Here is a 13902-nt window from a genome sequence, read left to right on the forward strand (position 1 = left end):
TTATCTGGCGGGCGATTTGGGAAGGTGCGCAGGGTTGGAGCGGGGAACGCTCCGGCTGCACCAACGCCCCTCCTAGCGCAGTCCCCGGGGCGGCGAGGGGAACCGGGAGCCGAGTGGGCCTGGCCGTATTTTTCCTCCGTCTCCTCCTTGCATTCCACCTTCTGGACTGGGAGTTTGGACTGGGGAACAGGGGACGGTGGGCCTTGATGGTCGGCCTGGTTTTGGGCATTAGAGGTGCTTGGTGGGCCTTGATGGCCGGCGTGGTTTTGGGCATTAAAGGTGCTTGTCCCTTCTGGGGAGAGGGGGGGCCTGGGGAAAGCCTGTGGGGCCGCACTTGGGCTTGGCATTCTGGTCTTGCCACCAAACAGAGGACCTCTACCCGATCTGGGTCTCAATTTTCTCATCTCTGTCAAGGGTGCGATGCTGTCTCTATTTCATAGCCGTAGCGGGGGCCGTTTTGGGCAGCGGGATACTCCAAGGGGGCTTGGTCCGTGGGCTCGGATTGTAGGGACACGTGGAGCGGCCGAAGGGAAGCAGGTTGTCCGGAGTGGTGAGGCTGAGGGGAGCAGGGGCCGCCAGTGCCTTGTGCAAAAATTGAGGGTTCATCCTTGGGGTATGGGGAGCCGCGCTGGGACGCCTGAGGCTGGAGAGCAGGAGGGCGGGTGGGGGCGGTGGTTTGTAACCTGCAGGCTGCCCCCCGCTCTGTTCTCCACTCTTTCCACCCCTTGCTCAGTCCCTGTCCTGGTCCCAGGGGCCTGGAGGCTCTGCCTACCTTGAGACACAGACGGGAACCAAGGACGTCAAGGCGGGACTTGGGTGGGGTCTGCGTTTTCTGCGAGGACTCCTGGCGGAGGGGTCCCAGGGTGTTACCTCTTTTGGAGGGCAATAGGGTCTGTGTGTCTCCGCGGGGAGGGACATTGGGGGACTGTGAAGATGGCGAGGCAGCGTTGGGAACAGAAAGGGAGGTGCCTCTCTGGGCGGTGGGCAGGGGTCCAGGAATGCCTTGGCTTGTTGGGGGTGAGTTTGCCGGTCTGAACAGACAAGGGGCTGAAGTGGGAGCCTGTTGAGAAAGCGACTCCCACCTGTCTACCCAGGTCATTCTTCATATGCCAGATGGCGTGGCCTGAGAGCTCCATTTGGATTTTCTGAGTTTCTGGGTTAAGTGGACGGGATGGCCGCCTCCCACAGTGGCACCCAAGAGGCGCTTCCATAGGCCCCTGGATAGTGGGGGCAGCGGTCCCTAAGCCAGCAGGGAGGGGAAGGATGGGTTCGGAGTCCTGGGAAGGGAGGATTGTTATCCTGGGATTGCGGTGATAAACTGAGGCCTGGGGGTGCAGATGTGCTGACGATTCGCCACCGTCTACCCTGTGTGGTGGGGGAGGGCAGGGTGGATCTCCTGGCACCCTCCCCTACCCCTTGGGAGCCTGCTGACATCCCATTCCAAAGCCCCCTTTACAGTAACGATTTGAAGACTGAGAAGGCAGTCCCAGGCCCAGGCACCTTGGATGAGGTTTCCAAAGGGTTTTGGATACTTGTGGCTTTCCAGGCTCCTCTTCCAGGCCTCCCCAGCCCCCAGGGCCACCGAAGGGTCTGTGCAAACGGCTTCTTTTCGTGGAAGGGGCTCTGGTTTTTTCATCCCCCGGAGGAGGGAGGGAATGGCTGCCGTTAAGCTGGTTTTGGGGGACAGGAATTTCATGTTTTTTTGGGAGGGAGCCCCATTGCAGGGCTGTCCCTGAATGTAGTGGAGGCCAGAAAAGATCGCAGAGGAACCCAAGTCACCTCACCGGTGGCTGCAGGGCTGTCCCAGGGGCCACTGGGAACAAGTTCCACCCCCACCCACCCCTGCCTGGGGTGCTTCTCCTCTGTAAAGGGAACACCCATCGTGGCCTGGCCCCATTTTTACAGATGAACCAACTGAGGCACACTGGAGGAGCCCCGCTGGTGCGAAGCGTGGCGCTCCCATTATCTCGGCCACATTTGGCCCTGGGAGTGAAGAGGCCTGGGGAGCAGTGGATGTTTTCATGGGGCAGCAGGGGCAGGGCTGCACCTCTCGTCCGCTGGGTCTGGCCCACAGCCCCTATTCCTAGCCCGGCCGGCTCTGGGCTCTCTCCCCCCTGCGTGGGGCGGGGAAGGACTTTGGAAGCTGTGGGTGATGTTGACGCCGTTGCTATGGTTACGGAGAGTGAGCGAGCCAGCGAGTTGGGGCGGGGGCGGGAGGAGAGGCTGGCTGTCGGCTCCCTGCTCTCCAAACCCCTGCATCCCCGGAGGGGGCCCCCGCCCCCGGCATGCCAGTGCCCGGCACACTGTCAGCCTGCACCTCCTGAGGGTTTGCCGACACCCTCCGCAGAAGAGGGGCTCAGACCTGGAATGGGTCTTCTCACACAGGGCTTCTCCCTTCCGCACTTAATACGGAGACATTTAGGGCCTGATGGTTTTCTGGGGAGGGGCTGTCCTGGGCACTGCAGGGTGCTGTGCAGTGTCCCCAGCCTCCACCCACCCCATGCCAGGAGCACCCCCTCCCCAGTCGTGACAGTCGCAAATGTCCCCAGACCTTGTCAGTTGCCCCCCAGGGGGCTGCAGGGTCACCCCCGGTTGTATCCCCCCGTGAAGTCCCGTTTATTTGCACCTGAGAGGTCTTGGTGAGCCCCTGCTGCAGGCCAGCGCCGAGCATTCCAGTCCCTGCGCCCCAGGACTTAGGGAACTGTGTTCGTGGGGGCGGGGGGCAGCGGGGTGGTGGCAACAGGGATGCTAGTGATGACGAAAAGCACTTCCTGGAGGAGGCAGCCTGAGGCCCACTGGGCTGGGTGGGACAGGGAATGGGAGAGGGAGGATGTGCTGGTTCTGGGGCCTGCTGTGGAGGTAGGGATTTGATTGAGGTGGGGAGGGGGCACCTTGGCAAGGTGAAGCCCTGCACTTAATCCCGAGGGTGGGGACGCTGGGGGCGGCTTCGAGGCAGGCTGAGCTTTGCAGAGGCAAATCCGTTTATGGAGAAGGGATTAGGATCAGAGAGGGGTTGAGGAGGGCAGGACGAGATGTGGGAGGGAGAGAGGCGTGCTGGTCTGTGCACTGGGTTGGAGGGAGACTCCTTAGGACGAGGTGTGCAGAGGAGTGTCTGAGTGCCTGCCAGGTTTCTGATCCTTTGCTGAAGAGGGCCCCAGGAGAACAGGTGGGTGGGGAAACTGAGGCCCAGAGGGGGACACAGCCATGCCCCACCTCATTCTCCTCTCCACCCCCAGGCAGAACTGTGAGCTCCTGTAGGGTCGGGATGGCAGTGCGGGTGGGCAGAGCTCGGGAGAACTGGCAGCTTATCGGGGAGAGCTGGGGCGGGGCAGTGCCAGGCCACAGGCGGTGGGGGGTAGGGGGCCAGGGACTGCCCTCCCCCACCCACCGCCTCTCGAGCCTGCAGAGTGTAGAGAGCAGCTGGAACTGCCTGCAGGTGCCCCAGCTAGTGGGATGGGGGAGGGCTCCCCCAGGGTTGTGGGGGGTGATAACCACCCCCCCCCACCCAGGCTGTCTGATAAAAGCAGCACGGATCGGCTGGGAGGAGGCAGATGATACCAGCGGGGCAGGCTGTGGGGGCGGGGGGCGCCGCCCTGGCTCAGGCCATTTCTGGAATAGAGATTATACAGGCACCAGGGCTGTTGAGGGGGTTGTCCCCTGCCTACCCCCAGGTACCCAGAGTCTGGAGCAGGAGGTCAGGAGGTCCTGGCCTGGGCTAGGCCTCAGGTGGACCTCCTTTTAGGGAGAAGGGAGTAGTGATAGTTTGGGGGGGGTGGGACAGGGATATTCAAAATGCTGAGCAAACATTATCTGCTGTTGGTCTTGTTGGAGCCAGAGCTTGATCCCCTAGGCCTTCTTCCTTTCCACAGATATGCATTAAGCACCTGCTGTATGCCAGGCCTGTGCTGGGCATTGCTGGGGACCCAGCTGTGAATGAAGTACCTGCTTTCAGCTCCTATTGGAGTGCAGGGGTGCAGATACTATACCCACAAGATGCGCGTGTTTTTGGAAGCCTGGCACAAGGACAGAGAAGCTGACGAAGGGCGCTTGGGGGGCACCAGGCCACTGTGAGGGGGGGTGTTGCTCAGAGCCGTCAGCTCTGATCCTAGGCCAGGGTGGAGCTCAGGAAAGCTAAGCGCAGTCTGGGTGGCCCAGGCGGGAGCTGCTGGACTACTGCACTAGTCCAGGCGTGAGCTGGGAGGGGCAGGGTGGGGTCTGGACAGATCCCGAAGGCGATGAGATTTGGCTGGCGGGGGTGGCACATGGGGAGGTTCGGGATTGACAGACACATGGGCCGGTATGCCTGCTTGCGTGTTTGGCGGGAACAGCAGAGGGTTTGGAAAGGGGAAGTCTACTGGAGGAGTGGGGATGGGGGAGGCAGGAAGCTTTGGGTTTGGGAAGTCAGGGGAACTGGGGCACAGTGGGTGTGGGGTTGCTATGGCCCAGATGGTATTCGAGACCCCACCCCCAGGCTGGTGCTACCTCACCACCAGTGTTCCCCCTTTTCTGCAGCGGCTCCCAGAAGCAGCTACCTATAGCTTCTATAGAACCTGCTCAAGGATCACCTTAAGGAGCCCCTGCCCCTCCCTGGGTGGGTAAGAGGCCTCCCCCGGCCCCCGCCTTTCCTGGCTCTCCCGGAATGCTTGCTTTGCGGCTGGGGCTGGTCTTCCCTACCTGTGCCCTCCCCTACAGACCCGACCCCATCTGTGAGGTGAACGAGTGCCCCGGCAGGCGGCCGGCCACAGCTCCCCTCCCCACCCCAAGCCCCCCCAGACAAGCTCAGGAGATGACAGGCTTCCCTGTTGGAACCAGGGCCCATGGCACAGTCCCGCAGTCCCGTCTCCAGGCCCCTCCTGTGCCGGCTCAGACGGGGCCGGGCCAGGTTTCCAGGACTTCCTGGCCTCCATTTTTCTGAGCCTGCCTGTTTTCTGAGGCTGTCCTGAGCTCACCCGGGCCCAGCCTGAGTCAGAGGGTCAAGTCCACCGCGGCCCCGCCCACTCTGCCCTCCCGCGTTGTCCCCACCCACCGCATCCTCCGGGGGCTGCGTCCTGGCCCGGTAGCGCCGAGCAGCCGGGTGGCTGTGCACCTGGGGGCCCGGACGGCTGGGAGCCAGCGCACTCTGGGCCCCCAAAAGTTCACCCCACCCTCCTCCTTGCGAGCGGATTGTGTGAGAGGCAGGGCCTGGCATTTCGCAGACGCGCTTCGCCCAGCGCGGCGGGGGTGGGTAGCCCGTGCACCCCCTGCCCTGCCACCCACGTGCGCACGTGCGCGCCCGAGTCTCCGAGAGCGGGGCGGGGCTGGCAGGCACCCAGGCCAGCGAGGCGACCCTGGCCCCGGCGGGAGTGGGACCACGTGAGCAGGGCCGGCTGGGGCTGCGGATGTCCCCGCCGCCGCCGCCGAGCTACGTGCGGCAGCTGTGTTCCCAGCGGCCGCGCGCCCCTGCCCCGCTCGCCCCCCTTGGCAACCTGCTCCTCTTTGCAAACTGGAACTGGGGGAGAGGGAGTGGGGACCAGCCCCACCGCCCTGAAAGGGGAAGTGAACCATCTGACTGCCCGGCACCCAGCCGTGGGATGCCCCCCCTTCCCTCCTGCCGCCTCCCCGCCTGTGCCTTGCAAGATGGCGGCACGGCGGCATGTTCCCTGGAGGGGCGCGCGCCCCCATCCTGTGGTCTGTTCCAGCCGCGCTCCCACAGCCAGACCCCCTCCCCAGACTGAGGCCCTTGGGAGCTGTCAGGGCCCAGTGGTTGAGATGGGAGAGAGGTCCCTTCCAGGGCTGCTTTGTGCCTCTTGCTTTGGTTGTAGACGGCCCCCAGCTGAGGGACCCCCGACCCCAGCTGCTGCTGTCTGCATCCTGGGTTGCTTGGGGGAGACTTGGGGTGTGGAGCAGGCAGCCCCAGGGATTTGAGGCTAATGTTGGTCTTGGTGACAGTCGCTCTCTCCCCCTCTCCAGCCGCCTGGACTCACAACCTCTTGGGGAGGAGGGCTGCTGGTCTCTGTCTGCCGTCTTCTGTTTTGCTGAGGGTGTCAGCGTTTGGCAGGGAGGAAGGATGGGAAGGGGAGAAGGGAAGGTGTTTTCTTTCAGCTCTTCTCGGGTCATGGGTGATCGCTGGTGCCTCTCAGTGGGCAGACCCCTTCACCCTCGCGTCCCCTTCCTCAGCCAGGCTCCCCAGGGCAGTCCCTGATCTTCTTAGAGCAGAGATGTCACCAGGTCACCCTGAGCATGGCCGTGCCCCCCCTGCCAGCTCTGTACCTCCTCACCACAGTCCCTGCTTTGGGTCCTTCCAGGCCCCTGGCTGGCTGCAGTTTTTCACTGACTGGTGGGAGTGCTCCCAGAGCAAGAGCAGTCCCCAGTGCTGGGCGTGGACTGCCCAGTTTGTAGTCCACCAGCTGACCACCCTCCTGGCCGCCCTGGCCCTGCTGTGGCTTCCTTGAGGATAGGCTTTGGGCCACCCAGGGGAGTTGGTTCTGATGTCTCTCTTGCTACTCAGGGCTCCATCCAGTGCCACGAGGGGCACATGCGCTCAGTCTCCATCCACGCAACCCACCCTGTAAAACCCTGGGATGTCGGGAACAATATCTGGGAATGCCAGGGTCCTGGGTACCTGGTCATGGCCCGAAAGGGTGGGAGCTTCGGGGACGCAGGGCCCTTTGTCCTGCTCCGGGCCCTGGGTGGAAGTGGACTGACCTGTCCCTCCCCAGTCGTTGGAGACCCCTATCTGGTGGGGAGATGCTGACATCGCGATGCCACATGCTGTGGGCATGAGACCCTGGCTAAAGGGAGGGGGTCAGGCGGCAGAGTTCTAGAGCAAAGACCCACACGGGGTGGAGGCACACAGGCAGGCCAGGATGGCGACGGCTGCTTAGGGGCAGGATGGGCGAGGCCCGGCCTTGGCTGTGGGAGGGGTCTGTGGAGGAAGTGGCCGGGTGGTGGCCCGCCCCTGCCCAGCGCCGTCTGTCCCGTGGGGGTGGGGCGAGTTCAGCCAGCCAGGCCCTTCCCCTTCCCGGGAGACCCCGCCCCCTCCCCTCCCTGTGAGCTTTCCTCCCTGCCTTCCATCTAACCACACCCCAAGATCAGGGCCCAGACTGACTGTGCCTACGGGTTCTTCCTACGTCCCTCTGCTTTCGGAGGGGCCAGGAGGGTTAGGGAAGTTGCCATGATTGTACCCCCATCCCAGGTAGTCATTTGGAAAAGGAGGGGATCATGCACAGACGGGAGGCCCCTGAATGTCCCTCGGGAGGGGCAGGGACAGCCTGACCCGTGTGCTCCGAAAGCCCAACATGCCTTCTGAACGTGCCTGTGCCTGGGACAGACACTGGAGGCCTTTGCTAATCCCTGCCAGGGTCCTGCCCGGGGCCAGAGGCTGCGCCGGCCTGGGGAGCTTCAGCCTTGGGGGTCTGCGGGGCTTACTTACAGTTAACAGATTCTGGGCTCGCCGCAGAGTCCTTTCTAAGAGCTGGTAGGAAATGCGAGGATTATTTATTAGGGTCTCGTGTGGGGCCACTGGAGGTGGGTAGGGGTTGTATTCTTCACACTTTTCCCTGTTTTAAATTCACACCCAGAACTTAGCCTCTAAAACAGCACAGGACAGATGCCCGCCACTCTTTGGGATCTGCTGGAATGTGTCTGTCATCTTCCTCGCCGCTGACCGCTGTCTCTGTCTCTGTCTTTCTGTACAGGGGAACGCCCTTTTGCTTGTGACTGGCAGGGCTGTGACAAGAAGTTCGCCCGCTCCGACGAGCTGGCCCGCCACCACCGGACACACACGGGCGAGAAGCGCTTCTCCTGCCCTCTGTGTTCCAAGCGCTTCACCCGCAGCGACCACCTGGCCAAGCACGCCCGCCGCCACCCCGGCTTCCACCCGGACCTGCTCCGGCGCCCTGGTGCCCGCAGTACCTCCCCCAGCGACTCGCTGCCCTGCAGCCTGGCCGGGAGCCCTGCGCCCAGCCCCACGCCCAGCCCAGCCCCCGCAGGCCTGTAGGGCCCTCGTCCAGCCCACCCTGACCACCAGGATGCTTCTGCCATCCAGGGGTGTAGTGAGGACCCATGGGGAGCCCGGTCCCCTTCCAGCTGTGGGCAAACCCTGAAGACGCCCCTGCCCCCCTCCAGAGAGCGAGGAGGGGGCCTGAGACTGGACCCGGGTCTGCCTGACCTCAGAGGTGGCTCTCAGGATGGGTGACGGGGGCTTGTGTCTGTAAATAGCCATGATACTAACTTTTTTCCCATCTGTGCAACGGGGCCCCCCCGGGGCAGCTAGGAGGTCCTCCCCTCTCCTCTCCACCACCCCCTGCTGCCCCCCTCCCGGGGTGGGGTTTGCGGGGGTGGAGTGGACTTCTGGGAGCCGGCCCAGGGAAGGCACCCCCTGCCCCATCCCTGCAGGTTGGGATGAAGCGTGCAGACAGCCATAGAGGAGCTGGGGGTTGACACGGCCCCCTGCCTCGCCCCACCCTACCCCACCCCACCGAAAGCCATGGGAGTAGTTCAGGGAAACGGGGGTGCAGCCCGGCCGCCCCCCACTCGGGTACTCAATCTCAGGTGTCCACAGGTTCTGCCCACATTAGGGGCTGCCCACCCCCCCAGACCTTGGGGGTAGAGCCAGGAGCCGGGAGTCCTTAGGATGCCTGGAGGGGCTCCAGGTCTTGCTTCTGAGACCTGGGATGGGGAGGGAGGGGACCTCTGGGTTCTTCCAAAGAACATTTGACTCTGGAGGTCGGGAGGTGGGAGGCGGATATTGGGGTCAGGAGGGAATGCCGGCTTATTTATTTTCCTCTCTTCTCGGGTGTGGGGCCCTAGCTCCCCCTCTCTGGGTGGGTGGGAGAGAGAGGCTGCAGGGGAGGCTGGCACCGGGCCTGGCCCTCCAGCCCCTGCCCTGCCGACTTTGGCCTTTGCGGTATCATGTGACAATCAACTCTCTTAAGGACACCTGCAGCCACTGGGCCGCACTGCCCTCCCTGGCCTGCAGGTGGGGCCGTAGAGCCCATGCCCGCCGGGGTTGCAGGCTCTTCCGGGCGTGGGCTGCAGCCTGGCCAGGCCCTGCTTCCCCGACCTCCCCTCCTTCTCCTGGGTGCCTGGAAGAGGTGGGCCCTGGCCCGTGGTCGAGGTCCTGCCTCGTGGACTGGAAACAGAGGGCTGGCTGTGCAGCCTCCTGGGGTAGTTCGTTTTTTTTTGCACCGGGTAGAATATTTTTTCAGGCACGGATTCTTTTTTTCTGGGCCCCCGTGGGTGGTCCGGCATCCTCAGGGGGTGTGAGTGTGTGTGTGGGGGGGTCTCTGAGCTGAACTTGGGTGGGTGGGGACTTTTCCCTCGGGGGCCACCTTCGTGTCCTTGCCAGGGGTCGTCCTGCTGTGGCCTGGGTTGCATTTCCTCTGGGGGGTTATTGAGGACCCCCAGCCTGGAATGCGAAGGGTCCTAGGTTCCACGTCCAAGACCCAGAAAGGTGAATCCCCTCACTGTTGGCTGCAGGAGGTTTTTGGTATCCCCTTTTGTTCCAGAACCTTCCTGCATCTCGCTTGGGGGCAGGGGGGCTTTGGATGGCCACTGGTGTGCACCTGGACCCAGCCCCGGCCTGGCAGGATCCAGGGATGGGTGCCTGGGGTCCTGCGGGGAGGGAGGCAGGGGACGCCCTTCCGGAGCTGGGCTCGGAGGGTCTGCCCCATCCAGCCCTCGGCCCTTTGTGTTCTCTGTCCCTAGCCTCAAACCCTCCTCTGGCAGCGCTAGTGAGATGCCTTAGTCTGCGGGGGTGGGTGGGGGACTGGGGCCCCGTTTTCCTTTAGTGTCTTGTTGGCCCCAGCCCTGGCTGGGGCCTGTCTGGAGTAGGGGAGGGTAGGGCTGTGGGTTCCAGAACTCTCTAACCGGGTCCCTCTCCAGTGTCCAGGGGACTGGAGAGACCTGCGCCCACCCCTCCACTCCCTCAGGAGCTGCTGGTCACTGGGACCTGGTTCCAGCCGTTTGCAGGGGAGGTGGCTCCAAGGGGCGTGCGCTTTCCGTGGGTGGCGCTCCTCCCCCACCCTGCCTGGCCTCATCCTTGTATTTAATTAATTAAACAAGCCCCTTTTAAAACCCTACTCCAGTGTGTGTGTGGTCTCTCTCCCGTGGCAGTCCCCAGCCTGTGGGCACGCTCTGAACCCCTCTGTCCCACCCACTAGTGCGGCCCCAAGTTCATCCACCTCGTGGGGAAACTGAGGCAGCGGGCTAGTGAAGAGGGTCTTGGCCAGGCCCCTCTGGCTGAGGCACAAAATGCCCTGCCCCTAGCCCTAAGCCCCGCGGAGGGGGCTGCCTGCAACAGCGCGCGCTGCGCCCGCCGGGTGTCACCCACGCCCTGGCACAGCTGCGCCCCCCGCCCAGCTTCCCGCCCGCCCCGTTGCCTGGCAACCGAGGCACGGTGACATGGCGCCCGGGGGCGTCCACCGCCCTCCCCTTCCGGTGCCGCAGGGGATGGGGGGAGCCTGCGCCCCCGGGGCTGCTCACCAGCGCGGGACAGGCTCCCACGGAGGATCCCCCAGCCGCCTCCCAGGCGCCCGTGCTCCTGTATTGAGCGCCTACTGTATGCCAGCTCCCCTCGTGGGAATTGGGAAGAGGGGACGGTGAGAGCTTCGAAGCCCTCCCGAGGAAAAACCACTCCGGACTCCAGCGCTCCCTAGAGCCTGGAGGCCGGCGGGGCTGGGGTGGGGCAGGGCAGGCCCCTCCTGCACACCTGCTGAGCCCGGGGGCTTCGCCTGCAGCCTGCCCGGGGAAGGGGGTGGTCGGCCTCTGGTATCGCGCGGCCGGCGCCGGCTCACGCCAGATTCCTCCCCAACCTGGGCGGCGAATTCTCGGCTTCACTCGAGGGCAGCCTCTCTCGTGCACCCCCAATCCTACCCCACCCCTCCCATTCTACCGGACGCCCCACAAACATGACTCCCGGGACTCTCGCGCCCTCCAGCTCCTGCCTGGTTTTCTGCCCTTCTGGAGCAAAATGTCTAGAATGTGGTGTCTACACTCGCAGCCTCACCCCTTAATCTCTGACGGACATACTCGCATTAGGCTTTTAAATTACAGCGCCCCACCCACAACACACGTGCCTGGAAACAGCGCCATCCTTTTGGTGCCTTTGGGACCCCGACCCTCCTGGGCGTCCCTCCCGCCCGCAGGCTGTCCTTGCCACGCCCCCTTCTCAGTCGAGGGCAGTGCCATCCTGGAAGGTCAAAATCCTTGGGGAGTCACCCTGGACTCCCCAAGGACTGTGTGTCTCACCACCCACATCTGGCCCATCTGAAAACTCCCTGGGCTCTACCTTCAAAATAGATCCAGAATCCGGCCACCTTTCCTTGCTGTAAGGGCCTCCACCGTGACGGTCTAGCCTCGTTACGACTCACTTAAACCAGTGCAATCACCCTCGCCCTGGTTTCCCGGTGCCCTCACGGCTTGTCCTCCCCACCGCCACCAGAGGGCGTCCATGAGCACCTGGGGCAAGTCTGGTTCCTCCTCTGCCCGCAACCCTCCATGGCTCCCACTCCCCTCACGGTCAAAGCCCAAGTCCTCCCTGAAACCCATAGGGTTCTGCACGACCTGCCCCGTCCTCTCTCTGCCCTTCCCTCCTCCCTCTCTCCCCCTCCTTACTCTGCTCCAGCCACACTGGCCTCCTGGCTGTTCCTCCAATACACCAGACACAGTCCTGCATGGCCTTTGCAAGGGCTGTGCCCTCTGCCTGGAACGCCCTTCCTCCAGAAACCTGCTTGGCTCCCTCATCATCTTTTATTTATCTATTTTTTATATTTTTGAGACACAATCTCGCTCTGTCACAGGCTGGAGTGCAGTGGTGCAATCTTGGCTCACTGCAACCTCCACCTCCCAGGTTCAAGGGATTCTCCTGCCTCAGCCTCCCGAGCAGCTGGGATTGCAGGCGCACGTCACCATGCCCAGCTAATTTTTGTATTTTTAGTAGAGACGGAGGTTTCACCATGTTGGCCAGGCTGGTCTCGAACTCCTGACCTCAAGTGGTCTGCCTGCCTCGGCCTCCCAAAGTGCTGGGATTACAGGCGAGAGCCACCATGCCCGGTTCCTAATTTTCTTTAAAACCGCACAAATCCCGCCTTCCCCATTGAACCACCTAGACCAGCCCTGCCTGTCCCCAGCCCAGGCTCTTCTCCTGTTTCTATTCCCAAAGCACTTTCCACCTCGTTTCAGGCTGTCTCACTTATCCCTGTGTTCACTGTCTGCCTCCCTGCCTACACCACCACCTCCACCAGGGTGGGGTTCTCTGCTTATGAATGTTTCCAGCATTGTGTGGCACACAGTAGGTGCTCAGTAATTATTTGCTGAATGAATGACCAAGACCAGCTGGCATGGATGGAGCAATCACATAAATGAGACTTCATTTCCCACACATCATCAGGAGTCATGGCAAGGAGTCTGCCCTTCCACTGCCCGTGATGGGACAGCTTTGAGATTAGATAAGGTCCCCTGCAGAGTTGCTGATGACCCATCCCAACCCACGTCGCCCCATCATTGCACCCTGTCGTTTATCATTGTAAAATCACATGCACATAACATAAAATTTGCCATCTTAACCTTTGTATTATTATTAATTGAGACGGAGTATCACTCTGTCGCCCAGGCTGGAGTGCAGTGGTGCAATATCGGTTCACTACAACCTCCGCTTCCCAGGTTCAAGTGATTCTCCTGCCTCAGCCTCCCAAGTAGTTGGGACTACAGGTGCCCGTCACCATGCCCAGCTAATTTTGTATTTTTAGTAGAGGCAGGGTTTGCCATCTTGGCCAGGCTGGTCTCAAACTCCTGACCTTGGGTGATCTTCCCTCCTCAGTCTCCCAAAGTGCTGGGATTACAGACATGAGCCACTGTGCCCGGCCTAAGACTTTGCTTTCTATTCTTTTTGGGTGTATACCCAGGAATGGAGTTGCTCATAGGGTAACTCTGCTTAACTTCTTCCATCTCTACACAAAATACAAAAAATTAGCCAGGCATGATGCTGCACACCTGTGGTTCCAGCTACTCGGGAGGCTGAGGTGGGAGAATCACCTGAGCCAGGGAAGTCGAGGCTGCAGTGAGCCGTGATCGCACCACTGCACTCCATCCTGGGTGACAGAGCAAGACCCTGTCTCTTAAAAACAAACTTTTTGGGTTTTTTGTTTTACATAGCAGTCGCACTATTTTACAATCTCACCAAAATGCACCAGATTAAACTTCCCATTAAGACGTGGGCCTACCCCACCAGATTACAGAGTTACCCCATCCCGGCCTTGTTCCTCGTTTGTCTGTTAAAATGCACCATCTAGCCTGGTATACAGTAGGCGCTCAATATTTGTTGAAAAAATAAGTGAATATGGACCTGGTCATTAGACTGATGATAAGAGTCGAGGTTGGGGAGATTAAGGCGTTTCCTGAGAGCTAGCAGTATACCAGGGCGAGGGAAGTTTTAAAGAGTGTGAACAGAGTAATTCACCCGTGGGTTTCACCTGGTCCAGGTTTAAGGCCACTTCCCCGCAGAACTCTCCTCGTCCAGCAGAGGGCGCTTTAAGGCGATATGCTAACGAATGGAAATAATATGCAAATGAGTGATAGCGGGCCCCGCGGGGCTTTTTTTGGTCAGGCGCGCCGTGGACAGCCCTGGCGCCTCAGGGGCCTGGGGCTCAAGATGGCGCCGGTACAGCCGCCAAAGGCCGGGCGGCGGAGCTGGCGAGGCTCCCGGAGACCGCAGGCAGGGCGGCCCCCGCCCTCCTTATTTCCTCCCGCGGCCGTCTGTCCCGGCCCAGGGGTCCGCCACCAGCCTCGGTCGCGCGGGAGCCGGCGTTTCTGAGCAGGCGCGCTGCGGGCAGCCCCTCCCGGGGTCCCTTGCGGCGGCGTCCCGAGGGCCTCCGGGGGCCTCGGAGCAAGATGGCGGCGGCGGGGTCCGTGAGGCGCGGGCGG

At 62.1% G+C, this 13902-nt stretch overlaps 1 protein-coding gene across 1 annotated transcript; it reads left to right on the plus strand.

Annotated features, from left to right (window-relative positions):
* The first annotated feature begins 4446 nt into the window (after window positions 1-4446).
* Window positions 4447-10061, plus strand: KLF16 (KLF transcription factor 16). The gene is made up of 2 exons (XM_017872997.1): window positions 4447-4591; window positions 7677-10061. Exons 1-2 carry the CDS (start codon window positions 4447-4449, stop codon window positions 7976-7978), a joined length of 447 nt encoding a protein of 148 aa, XP_017728486.1. The 3' UTR covers window positions 7979-10061.
* The last annotated feature ends 3841 nt before the right edge of the window (window positions 10062-13902 follow it).

The sequence above is a fragment of the Rhinopithecus bieti genome, unplaced genomic scaffold (genome assembly GCF_001698545.2).
Source record: "Rhinopithecus bieti isolate Rb0 unplaced genomic scaffold, ASM169854v2 scaffold_7901, whole genome shotgun sequence".
In the NCBI taxonomy this organism is placed as follows: Eukaryota; Metazoa; Chordata; class Mammalia; order Primates; family Cercopithecidae; genus Rhinopithecus; species Rhinopithecus bieti.

Excerpts from the sequence above, each read along its gene's own strand:
- KLF16 (XM_017872997.1), top strand. The coding sequence starts at position 4,447 with ATGGTATTCGAGACCCCACCCCCAGGCTGGTGCTACCTCACCACCAGT. Across the intron at positions 4,592-7,676 it reads GAGCCCCTGCCCCTCCCTGG|GGGAACGCCCTTTTGCTTGT; the intron begins GTGGGTAAGAGG and ends CTTTCTGTACAG.